This window comes from Phyllostomus hastatus, unplaced genomic scaffold, assembly GCF_019186645.2.
Source record: "Phyllostomus hastatus isolate PE091 unplaced genomic scaffold, TTU_PhHast_1.1 phas_contig_948, whole genome shotgun sequence".
Taxonomy (NCBI): Eukaryota; Metazoa; Chordata; class Mammalia; order Chiroptera; family Phyllostomidae; genus Phyllostomus; species Phyllostomus hastatus.
In genome coordinates, this window is record NW_025333993.1 from 1,883,430 (window position 1) to 1,896,682 (window position 13,253).

General features: G+C 52.0%; 1 protein-coding gene across 1 annotated transcript in view; it reads right to left on the reverse strand.

Moving 5' to 3' along the window:
- Window positions 1–238: 238 nt before the first annotated feature.
- TRAPPC10 (trafficking protein particle complex subunit 10) overlaps window positions 239–13,253 on the reverse strand; it is an 87,560-nt gene continuing 74,545 nt past the window's right edge. The window contains exons 19-23 of the mRNA XM_045852456.1: window positions 12,321–12,447; window positions 11,099–11,269; window positions 6,183–6,360; window positions 3,797–3,991; window positions 239–3,545 (exon numbers count right to left, since the gene is read on the reverse strand). Of these exons, the coding sequence (XP_045708412.1) occupies window positions 3,307–3,545; window positions 3,797–3,991; window positions 6,183–6,360; window positions 11,099–11,269; window positions 12,321–12,447 (910 nt within the window). The 3' untranslated portion in view covers window positions 239–3,306. The remainder of the gene's footprint in view (window positions 3,546–3,796; window positions 3,992–6,182; window positions 6,361–11,098; window positions 11,270–12,320; window positions 12,448–13,253) is intronic.

The window sequence follows — 13,253 nt, forward strand, 5'->3', positions numbered from 1 at the left end:
TTGCCCAGGCTGGAGCGGCTCATGGATTGAGCACCAGCCTAGGAACCAGAGGTTACCCAGTTCGATTCCCAGTCAGAGCACATGCCTGAGTTGTGGGCCAGCCCCCCAGTAGGGGGCCTGGTGAGAAGCAACCATGCCTTGATGTTTCTCTCCTTTCTCTCTCCCTCCCCTTTCTAAAACTAAATAAATTGAAAATAAATTTTAACTCAGTAAAAGAACAAAGTTCCAATCAGCGAAGTTTCTTCTTAAAATGTGTATTTTCAGAATTATAATGCTTACATTTTAAACAGTCTTAATACAATGGTTTTAGTCTAACAATATATTACAGAGTAATGTGAAAAATGACTTTCATAGTAAACCATGAAAATGGAATTAATACCTGCAGTGTCAAAGTCACCAACTTGTCACCTTTTCCAGTCACAGAATCCCAGCAAATTCTACTAACAATGCTTTCTCTGGTCTTATAGCCTAGTGTATAAGATGAATAAATTTAGAGTAAGGGACATTTTCATGAAAAATCAAATTTTAAAGTCATGTAGGATTTAAAAGTCACAGTTGACAGTGAAACATTTATATCAGCCTAGTTTGTTCTTTTATAAAAAGTACTTAACTTTTTCATTTTATATACACACCTGGAGTGTTTAATTTTGTAACAACCTTAAACACTAAAGAAAAATGGAATATAAGCCTGTGTGTATTTTCTCTACTGGCTCTTTATGGTATATCTACCCTCGTCAACTTACTAATTTAGGAATCCAGCCCACGACAGCCTGTGCTGACAATGAAACTGTAGGTAGAAGTCATTTTCAGATTAAGTACAACAATTTTCACATTAGAATTAGCAGAGTTATAATTTTTCCAATCATAGGAGACCCCATGAAATTCACCAAAATTATAACTTTCTTTTCCTTTGGCTAATATTTACATTTCCACACATTTGCAAAGTAGCTGCATATTCTGTTTTTTTTTAGATGTACATTCTATATCTGGCTTTGTAATTATTTGACAGCTGCTACATCTTTATCAACAAAACCAGCTTGTCTCAAACCCATAAGACTTATTTTAAACACAACAAAAATCCAATCATAGCCTTTTAGTTAAAAAGAAAATGGTGTTTTAGGTGACATCCTTCTTTTGTGTAAAAAACAAAAAAAAAATTTTAAGAGGCAGTCATGTAACTCATATTGCAAAAGATCTTTTGGGTAGTTAGGGTAAAAAAACAAACCTGTGATAAGTTTGATTTCATTAAATTTCCAGACAGTAAGAAATCATAAAAATTTTGGATTTTCTATTCATTTTTTCCCCTTTAAATCTATACTGTTTGAGAATTTCATCCTGGGATTAGAGCCCAGACACAAAAATCAAACAGAAATAAGGATACCATTGACCCACACTGTCCCTTCCAGAAGGAAGAAGAAAAGCTCCATCACGCAGGGAGGTGGGCTCAGTCCCTTTAGCTCTGAGGCTGACCACAAGGATTAGAGCTTTTCCGACTGAATCGAATCTCAAGCATCTTCATTCACAGGGCTTTGGTAGATATGAAGGGCAATCGTCAATGTTTACAATAAAACAAGCTTATTTTAGAAACCCTAAGCCATCATTAGATGCTGAAGTTCTAATTTGCCTAACTAGTTGACCAAGTTTATTAGTTTTTAAGCTGCTCATAAGGAAGATCAATTTCTGGAAAGTTTAATGAAACACACCAATATTTATCTTCTTCACACACTTCTCTGATTTCTGTAAATGAAAAAGACATGAGGGGGAAATCGTACCACCTTTATTTGGGTCGACAGACAACCTACAGAAAAGCGATGGCAACTGCTCTGCCGTGTGTGAGTGCGCGCGCGCCGACCTGACCCCGCGCCCCCACCCCACCGCCTCCCTCCAGCCAGTGACGCGCCCTGGCTGGCAGCAGCTGCGGGAGGCTCCTTCTGTAAGGCCCACACATCTGAGGTCATTCACATGAGGCCCCATGCTTTCTTGAGCTAGTCTGGTCAAGTTCAACCCCGACCTCACTTTCTCAGTGAATTAAGAGTTCTCTTTTTCATATGTACAAAAATACATCGCTTTGGAAAGCTGGAAAAGGTTTAATACATACAACACTTATTTACAAGCTGTGACTTTCACACCAATAAAAACAAACACATATTTATTCTGTCCTTGATTTTTGGTGCAACTTATACATAAACATTACATCAGTTACTTTGTACTTTTAAAAATAATAAATCAACCGTATGTACAATTACATTTACAACCAAAAGCAAATTAATCTGTCGGTATGGGATGACTGCAGTTTAGCGGCCCAGCAGGGAATACTCCAGGACTCCTGCCCCCCTACGACCCGACTAGAACTACACCGAGAGGACCCCTCCAATCGTCACTCAGATGGAAACTCCTAATTTCTAAGATTTAAGGTGCAAAGGAAAAATATTGATTATACAGTTACAATGACATGTAAAGACTCTAAGCTTAAAGGTGAGAGAAAACACAACATATTTACCCTCACATAGATAATTAAAATAAATATATATTTAATTTCAAGTGCATATGGTATTCAATCAACATTATGAGGGAAAAAGGGTCCCAGAAACATCTTTTCCTAAACTGCTCCAATACCGAGCTCTTTGTTCCTTAGGCCCTGCTCTGGTCTCCTCGAAGTACCTTTACAACGGCTCCAGCTGGTGGGTGCCCCAGGGCGGCCCAGCTCGACATCCCAAGGCACAGAAGGGGTTGTTCCCTCCCCACCCCGCCCCTTAGCCCCACCTACCCGCCCTAAAAGGGGGTTTTTCTAGAAAAGCACAATGAGATGAGCTGAGGTAAAGGACTGCGTTACCCCTTAGGAGACTGACAAACCCACCCGGTCCGGACATCGGGCAGCCGCGTGACCAGAAAGGCACACGCGTGTCACTACCAAGACCGCAAGGCCTGCTGAGCGTCTCCCTGGAAGACACACGGACCTCAAGAAGAACCGGCAGACTGCGGGCTGCCCAGGTGGGAGACCCCTCTGAAGAGCTTGCGTGAGCGGGGAGTGGGGGTAAGTGGGTGGGCTCTGGGCCGGCACTGGGGGACGCCGGCGCAGGGACAGGGGGATGAGAAAGCAGTAAGTAACCTGACACCACTGACAGCACAAAGGAAGTGTTGGACTCTGCTGGCCGGCTGCACGTGGAGCCCGTCTCTCTGGTGCTTCGGTGGCCGGGCAGAGTCCCCGGGCGTGGTTAGAGCGAGAATGTTACAATGGAGAATGACCGAGTCAGGATCCCTTCGAGTGCACTCGCGCCGGGCCGGGGCGCGTTCCCCGAGGCGTGGTCATGTGACGCTGACTTCGAGAACATGGTCGTCTTTGCTGGGGACGACCAGGATCTGCACGCCTGCGCTGGAGTTGAAGACCTGGCCAGGCGGCAGCGCCTGCAGCCGGGGCATGGGCAAGCCTTTGTGCTCGCTGCTGGCGGCTGAGTGCACGCTGCCCCTGCTCTTGATGCTGCTGCTGTCCAGCTGGTCATCCACATGCTTGTCCACCGACAGGCTGTCGTTTTCTATCCAGCTATCTGCAAAACACACAGGAGGTGAGATACAGGCCACGAAGCCACGGACCCTTGACCCACCCTGGGGAGCAGCAGCAAGCCACCCAAGCCACCCTTAGTACAGCAGCAGGTAGATGAGGCAACTCCTCCCAGGGAACCTAGCACACGGGCCCTCAAAGGATGGAGCCGCGGAGCAGATGCCTACGGCTTGCAGCCCTGACTCGGGGAACGTGCCGTGAGCAGCAGGCCTGCTCCCCCCACCACGGAGTCCTTACCAGCATCCAGCTGCGAGGAGTGTGCAGAGTGATGCGGGAGGTACTTAAACAGCCTGACGTCGGGAAGGGGCAGGTAACCCGCGAACAGGGGCATCACCTCCATGTGGACTCTGTGCGTGGCCTGAGGGACCACAGGCATGGAGATGACTCCGGAACTTTTCCCACACACCGCCCAGTTGCTACTGTTGTCGACCACTGAAACCAAGAGGGAGACGCTCTGTTACCCCGGGAAAGGGCATGCACATTCAGACCAAAGCATCAACAGTCTCACACTCAGTACAAAACCCCAAACTGGGGCACAGGCCTCTGTCTCCACATCTTGTGACCACATGTTCCAGTAAGGCACAGATGGTGGAGTGGCCAGGACACATGGCGATGCCCGGGGAAATCACTCTGCTCATCAATAAACGGTCAAGGATTCAATTCTGGCTGAAGTCCCCTGGCAACCTATGTGTCTGATTCTTCCCACGCATGGCTGCCTGGCTGCTGTGTGAAGAATGGGAGCAGGACGGGGGGCGCATCTTGTGAGTGGTGGCATCTTCTAAGTGATGGCATCTTCTGAGTGGTGACATGAGAGCGGAGGGTCTGAGTCCCAGCTGCCACTCAGAGTCTAAACACACAGCAAGTGTTATTAGTAACACTAATTATAACACAACTGTGTGTGATCCAGTGCAATTCAAACACCTAACTGATCGGTCACTCCAAAGTACACAGGACAGCACCCTTGTCCTCAAGAAGCAGAAGACCTCGCAGAGAGGTCGCCGTGACCGGGGCATGGGGACACAAGGCAAGAGCCCAGGAGCACGTGGCCACAAGTTCCACAAGCAGCACAGAAGGGGCTGCAGAGGTGGGTTTCCTGCAGGCGGGCAAACCGCTCAGGAGCAGTGGTGACGGACACACACAGGGGTGCAAGGGGCAGACAGCATTGAGGAGGGACACGCTGGAGCAGCAGTTCCCACGGTGGGGTCCTCGGGGGGGACCAAAGCCATTTTCACACTCCGGTTTAAGTACACATCTTCTTCTACTTTGGGAAATGAGGACAGACTCAGAAGAAGTTGCAGAGGGCAGAGAGAGGCCCGTGCACCATCCCCCGCCTCCCCGGCCCCGCCGTCCAGGCAGGTGTCTGCACAGTGCAGGGCGCTGGACTGCCGAGCTGGCCACGAGCTCGCCTGCTGTGGCTACTCAGTCTGGGGTTTTTGCAGACGTTTTCTTGAAAAATGAGCCTGGGACTTCAAAGAAGTGGCCAAGGACACAACTCTGAGATCTGAAACTCTCATCAAAAATGAGAACTTTGGAAAATTGGCACTTGCCGTTGTGAACTTGACTGTGTCCCTGTAATCAGACCATCCTGATGAATTCAGTGTGAGTCTGAAACAAGGTGCGTCTGTGACAGTGGGTGAGGACAGACACCAGCACGGAGAGGACCTGCACGACTCCGGTGCCCGCGGGACCGGCGCACGGACGGCGAAGCCTCTCGCGACGCAGGGCAGGCAAAAGGGCTCCGTGAAGCCCGGCACGAAAGGGCCGCACACGCGAGCGCTGATTCTGCGCGGTGTCTCGCCTGTAAAAACTGCCCCTTGTCAAGCTCTGGTGTGGCATCAAAGAAGACCCTCTAGTTACAGGGAGGCTGTTAAAATACCCCTCCCGTTTCCAACTACTGGAGCTTCTTCGTGTCCGTGACCGATGCTGTCACGTCACCGAATGCAGCAGGCAGGAAAGCTCAAGTTAGCGTCCTTCTCCTCACTACTTTTTGTGGTGGTTTTGGAAAACAGGGCTGTTATCTTTAAGTAAGTAAATGCTTGGCTTCTCTACCTTCCCCCCCACACCTCAATCGTTCCTCAGAGAATACGGGGTCTTGACCCCCCAAACTGAGACCTGCTGCTGAAGGAGCCAGGCCCCGAGGAGGGGGGCTGCCAAGGGGTGTCGGAGCCATCAGCAACGAGGGGCCTGGGCGCGTCGGGGTCACTGTGGGGGTCACAGCGGGGATGGGAGTGTGAAAGGGGATGAAAGGAGATGGGAGGGAACGGGCAGGAGCCATGACTGGAGGGCAGCTGACCGGCTAAGTGGAGCTGGGACCTTGCTTCAGGGGTCACGGAGACCCTGAATCGCAGTGGAATGGGAAGGGCAGCCCCACGCGTCGCCGGGCTCAGCCCTGAGCCCAACAGCTGCGTGATAACACCTGTTACAAGAACGACTCCGTAACCACCAAGTCCGACTTCCTGTGAGCCGAGGACCACGTTGCAGAATGAAACATTCAACGAGACCTTTTAATCCGAGAGCGTTCTCGCTTCGGACCGAGAACGCTGCACTGTATGAGAGTGCGGGCACAGTCACCTGGAGCACTGGGCTGGCGCAACGGCCGGGGCAAACGAGGCCCCAGACCTACCTTCGTACATGAGCTTGGTGGAAAAATGCTCGTCGGACTCTGTCAGCGCTTCGTCCCTGTCCACCTCCAGGAGGTCCGAGAGGCGCGTGATGGCCACCTCCAGGGCGCACAGCGCGCCTGTCCTGCAGAGCTCCATCCCCGCAGGGGGCAGAATCTCAGCTCTCACGTTGTACAGCGTCTGGCAGGAACGGGGGAGAACAGGACACAGGAGATGCACCCCACTGAAGACAGACCTGGAAGCGCGGGCTCTGTGGCAGGCCGGGTGCTGCCCACGGGCTCGGCAGTGGGCGGAGGGGACGTCTGCTCAGCCGCCGGGCCCGTGGCCGCAGAGCAGCCGTGCGCCTCCTCTGCACGTCACAGCATCCGGGCGGCCCTGCTTCAGCGAGCACTGAGCGTTTCGGGGCACGCGCGGCGGCAGCACAGCGCTCTCCGTGTGCCGGGCCCCCGACTCCAGTTCACCACCGCGCCACTCACGTGCGTCCTCGCCTACCCTTCTACACTGACGCTCTCACCTGGCGTGTTCCTAGGCAGATTCCAGACAGCCTGTCATTCCACCCCTGTGCACTTCAGTATGCGCAACTAAAAACATGGCTGCTTTCTTACCAAAACGCAATGCCGTTATCACGACTGGCAAAATTAGTATTTAGGGGTCATCCAGTATCAAGACAGAATCAACTTCCTCTTCAATGCTTCCTTCTCCACGGCACGCTTACCTGATATTCGTGCCTACTCACACCCGCCCCACACCTGCCTGCCGCCCAGGATGAGACCCAAAGCCTGCACGGGGGCTAACGCCCACCTGCCACACCTGCCGCTGCCGCTGGTGAAGGTAAGCCTCCTTCCTTCTACAATACTGTCGAGAGTGCAGCTCAGATACTCCATGGCACCGCTGCCTCCCCTTCCATGCTGTTTGGCCCAGTGGCCGGCAGAGACCCTAAACAGACACGGCCCCTCCCACCCTGAATCAAGGATTTTCAAGCTTTTCCATCTCCTAGCACACATACACTGATTACGCTCTTTGGGTGGGAACAGACTGATCCAGCCCCGCCCAGGACCCTCCAAGCCCTCCAGCCACAGACCCGCAGAAGGGAGTGCGGAGCTCCTCCTCCAGGCCCTGACACACTTCTCTGCTCCCATCTCCCTGCGCTCTGCTGCGGAGCCACAGCTCACCACCCAGCGGCCGGTGCTCCACTTACTGTTAATTTACATAGCGGCACATAAAGTAATTGCAGTATAATTTGATTTCAAGCGTTCTGTTGGTATTGTAAGATGTTCAAAGGAAAAAGACTTCAGAAGTTTAGAAAGGCTGCTGCCGAGGCACCCCATTTTCCTGGGAGCCAACGAGGCTGCACAGTAACCCCGATGGGCCTCAAGCAGTGACCTGCCCGCCCGACACCCGTCACGGCCCTCTGGGGACGGGGCAGGCTTCTACTGATCGGAGGGCGCTCTGACTGGACACAAGAGACGCCCGCACGTGCAGGTGCAAAGGGACAGAGGCCCTTGGGCAGGCCGTGAGAGGTCCGTCTGTCCTGGGGGCACGGCAGTGGCCGACACCCAAAGGAACGCTGCACAGAGAGGGACGGCGCCCCTGCAGAGCTGCCCGAGGAGCCCCCTGCTCCCGGGTGGAACACACAGTCTGGACTGCTGCTGAGCTCGGCGAATTTCGCCCGGAGCCTGGAAGGAAGCGCAGTTACAGGGTGACACAGGTGAGTGTGCTCCCAGCCGCGCTTGGGAGCACCTGGTCACCACCTCTCTGGCTGCACGAGGGATGGAGGACAGCAGCCGAGGGGAAGCACGGGGCCCTCGGTTAGCAGTGAGGTGCCTCCCACACCTGACAGCGGCTGCTGAGGCTTTGGGGACAGTGCTAGAGCTTATTCCTAAATAGGTAAGAGTTTATTTCTAACATTTATGGCCAACTGATTATCAACAAGGGTGCCAAGACCATCCAATGGGGAAAGAACAGTGTTCTCAACGAACGGTGTAGGGACACCTGATTAACCACACGGAGAGAAGGAATTTGGACCCCTGTCTGTCACCGCACACAAAAGTTACCTCAAAGTGGATCGCCAGCCTCCATGTGAGAGCTAAAACTACAAACTCTTAGAAGAGAACTCGAAGGAAATCATTTTGACCTTGGGATAAGCAACGATTTCTTAGACCCTACACCAAAAGCACAAGAAATAAGAGAGCTCAGTTCGTTGGACTTCATCAGAATTAAAACTTTGTCTTCCAGGAGACCATCAAGAAAGTGAACATACAACCCACAGAGTGGAAGAAAATATTTGCAAATCCCATCTCTAATAAGGGGCTGATATCTAGAATACGTACAGAGCTCTTACAACTCAGCGATAAAAAGACAACCTTATAAAAAAATGGGCAAAGGGCCTGAACAGACATCTCTCCGAAGAGCATATTCAAGTGGCCGAGAGGCACAGGAAGGACGCTCAACGCCAGCAGCCGGCAGGGAACCGCAGGTCAAAAGCACGAGACACCACTTCACGCCCCCGGGAGGGTCACGGTAAAAAAGGACAACCGCCACCAGTGCCAGTGAGGAGGTGGGAAGGGGAACCCTCAGACGTTGCTGGTGGCAGTGCAAAGTGATGTCCCTGAAGAACAGTTTAGCAAAACTAAAAAAAAAAGAACAGAGTTACCCGATGACCCCACAACTCCACCTAGGTATTTACCCAAGAAAACTGAACATGTTTGGTGCAGAAAAACTCACACAAGGGTTTTCAAGGCATGGTCACTCACAGTCTCCCCAAAGTGGACACAGCCCAGCTATCTGGCCACTGGTAACTGAAAAACAAAACGTGGCCGGCCTGTCTGCACGATGGAGTACTGTTCAGCCACTGAAGGGAACCAAGTTCTGGTCCTGCTCCACGGCAAGCAGACGCTGGAAACCTCACTCCAAGTGGAGAAAGTCAGGCACAGAAAGACCGCACACAGTGGATCACCCTACATGTATGAACTGCTCAGAGCAGGCAAGCCCAGGCAGAGCTGCCTCGATCGAGGTGGTGACCGCCTGCAGCCGATGGGGGACAGAATGGGGAGGGCTGTTAATGGGGCACACGGCTTCTTTTTAGGGTGACCAAAGTGTTCTAGAGCAGGATCACGGTAATGGCTGCACCAGAGTCAACCTACCACCATAATCACACTGTGCCCTTTCGATGGGTGAACTTCATGGTGTATCGGTTATGTCCCAACAGGGCTTTTTTAAAAAGTGGTATCCACATATTGGGTCCTCAGAATATGCCTTAGAAAGAACAACCCACCAGACAGTTTTCTCTGGCCTTTGACTCAGCCTGTACAGCTCTAAAGGAAGATTTCTCCATACTCTGCATCAGAGGAGGGAGCGAAAAAGACGAAGTACCAGGGAAAACAGCTACCTAGCCAATAATCATCTGCAGCAAGCAAAGCAGATGAATTTCTGCAGAGATGACCATGTGAGCATGTGATGTTCGGTCGCTATTAACGCATCCAAAGGGTGCCTGTTTGCACCACACTGCAAAAAGGTAACCAGGCTCACGGTCACGTTCAACACTAAAGCTGATACGGACAGTGAAATAAAACAGAAGGGTCGAAACAAATAGTCTTTTGGTTGAAGGGAGGTACTGGAAAGATGGGTCAACACAAACACCTCTCAAACAAAGCGCTGTTTGACCATTTCAGTAGTAAAGAGGAGAAAAGGAAACACCACAAGGTTGTGGATCGCTGACCCTTAAAAAATACAGGTTTGAACTATGCAGATCCACTTACACACGGATTTTCTTTCCCATAAACACTGTAAATGTATTTCCTCTTCTTTATGATTTTCTTAATAACAATTCTCTAGCTTATTTTATCAGAAGAGTACAATATATTGTATAACACACACATAACATACAAAATTTGTGTTAATAGTCTGTGTATGTTGTCAGTAAGGCAGTCAACAGTGGGCTACTGATAGTTAAGTTTTGGGGGAATCAAAAGTTGTATTTTGATACAACTTTTTGACTGCATGGGAGTGGGTGCCCCTACCTCCCCCAAGTTGTTCAGGGCCACCTGTATTTTCACTTCATTTCCCTAACACGAAACCCAACAATCTCACTGAAGAAACAGAAAGGAGCTACCCACTCACCTAGCTCAAGGCTTCTTTCGGCTCCACACACAGATTATAAGGAAACCTTCCCAATATTAAGTGAACTTCTATAGTATTTTTTTCTTTTAGAAAACCAGATACATGTCTTTATAACTCAACCCTCACCCCCCCCCACCCCCACATAACAGTTAAGGATCAAGCTGAAAGGACTCTGAGAAATAGTTCCAGAACATTACTATGTCAGCTAAGGAAGAGAAGGGAGATGCAATCAGAGGTCTTTGGTCTTTTTGTTTAAAAAACATTTTTTTTTAATCCTCACCTGAGGATATGTTTGCCAATTTCAGAAAAAGAGAGGAGGCTGGGGAGAGAGAGAGAGAGAGAGAAAGAGAGAGACAGACAGACAGAGAGAGAGAGAGAGATGTGAGAAAGAAACGTCAATCAGCTGCCCTCCATATATGCTCTGACCAGGGATGGAACCCACAACTCAGGCATGTGGCCTGACTGGGAATCAAACCCCAATCCTTTGGTGTATAGGACAATGCTCCAACCAACTGAGCCACCTGGCGAGGGCAGGAAGTCGTTGGTCTTTATGGTTATGAACACTCATCTTAGAGCTGCCAGAAATAGCACATGGGCATGAACATGTCCCCTGAAAAGGACCTGGGTCCAAATACCATCAGTCAGCGATTCAACTACTCCAACTGTTAACTATTTTCCTTGATCTGTTGCTTCATTATTTTGAAAGATGTTGTCCGATTTTTTAGATTATAAAGAACATGAGGTCGCCTTTTACTTCCCCACCCTGCATTCCCCACCCCCAAAATAAAACAATACATACAAAGAAGTTTTCCACTTGGAATTCGTAAGTATAGGGCTTTAAGGAGACAGTCAGCCGTTCCTGAGAGGCGGGGCGGAATCCCACGGAGAACCGGGCGTGCAGCGGAGGGGGCGGCTCTCGCGTCCACGCCAGCTCCCAGACGAAGAACACCGACTGCCGGCTGCAGATGCGCTGCAAGAGAGCCGGCCGTCACCGCACGGGGCCGAGCCCCACCCGGGCAGAGGGGCGCTCCCTCCGACAGGAGGCGGGTGGGATGGAGAAGCAGCGACCCCACAGGGCCCTGGCCTGACAGCCCTGACAGATGTGCTGCCCTATGCCCTGCACCCGCCGGGGCCCCGCCCCTCCTGCCTGCCCTTGCCCCTGGAGCAGTCTGCACAAGGTTGGTAAAACAAGCTTTACCTTTTTAAGGTTTCGTGTGCCTCACAGCATGGGAGATTAAAAAGCTTAAAGGACGTTTACAAGTATAGAGTATCCCATACATTTCCAAAATGGGAAACGCATCAGTCAACTAGAAAGGACAGCTACACCCACGCCAATCACTTCGTCTGGAACACGGAGTTATGCGAGGAACCGGCGCAGCGTGTGTCAGCATCCACCCCTGCAGCACAGCCCCAGACAGGGGTGGGATCTGAAACGTGCCAAATGTGTTCTGGGAAAATCCTGTGAGAACGCTGAAGATGAGACATCCCTTACGAAAGCTCTTGCTCTTCTAAACACTCAGCGTTTACTGTCTGAAAACACATGTGACGTGCAAACAGGAAAAGCAAGGTCAGGATGCCGCCAGGCGGCGTGAACACGGAGATGACGCCTTGACACCGACACCGCCGACCTCTCCCCGGGGCCCGGGCAGGCATCTGGTGACAGGCGGGACGGCACGGCCACCACTCCCCGCCCACGGGAGACTGAGAATGAGCTTGTGGCTACATAAATCTGTGTGCAGGGCGGGACGAGTGTAGGGGTGCAATCTTCTGATGACATAACATCACTCCATTTCCTGACCTCTCCCTGCGCCGCCCAGCCCACGGAGTGGGGGGCGGACACACACGCCGCCGCCCAGAGCTGCTCCTCCAAGCAGTGCCCCGTGCGCGCCCTTCTCCCTCCGGAAGGGCGGCCACACCCGCATTCCCTGCAGCACAGCGTCAACACCACGGGTGGCTCGGCCACCACGCACCCACGCTCCTGTGTTCTGCTGAGCACACGCTCAGTTCTAGAAGGTGGTTACCTGCTGGGATTCCAGGTTCAGCGGCCGCAGCTGCAGGTCGGCGCTGCCCCCGACGTCCGCCAGGGCGCTGTCTGACAGGCGGAAGTCAAGGTCGGACAAATTCTGGACACAAACTTGAATGTATTTCCTAAAGCGGAGAAACAAGAAATATGACTTTGACGATTAAGAACGTCATGGAATATATTTTGGCTTTGTTAAGAAGAACCTCTCCGGGGCATCGGGAAAGTCACACGGTAAAACAACTAAGACCCAGCTGCTGCACACTCCTACTTTCTGTTTCACAGGGGATGAGCCGGCGAGCACCAGTCTTGCTGAGGAGCCGGTTCTGAGGAAAAGGGGATCGGGGCGCTCTGATGCTGACACGGTGGCGTCTGACACAGCCTGTGACCGAGGCCTCCGAACCTCCGAACGAGGAGCCGCCGGCCGCGACGAGTGGCGCGGGCACGAGCAGCGGCCACGGGGAGGCTTTCTCTCTGGGACCGGGCACAGGCTCGCCGCAGGTGAGGGGCTGCGGAAGCCGATCTTACAGCAACTCGGGCTCTGTTCATCACCTGCCGATGTTTTTAACCATTAGTATTGACAGTTCCCTCACTGCGATTTAAAGGGAAACTGCTGCTGGAATAATGTCCCACGCTAAATAGGGTGCTGACATTTGTTTCCAAATTGCCCGAATGACCCGTGGGTGAAGCAGAAGGGGATGTCACAGGGAGGGGCCAGGCTCGCCCGGGCCCAGTGTCGACGAGAGCACCGCCACCTCCGGGCCACTGGACCCCGCATCTCTGGACGCGGGGACACACGGAGCACGGGGCCGCCCCTCCGGGACCCCGGCCTCTCCAGAGGCCGGCTCCGAGCCTCGTCGAGCCTCCAGGGCAGTGGCTCTCACTGGCAGCCATCCCCCCTGCCCGCGCCAGGGCACGTTGGGCAATGTCACAC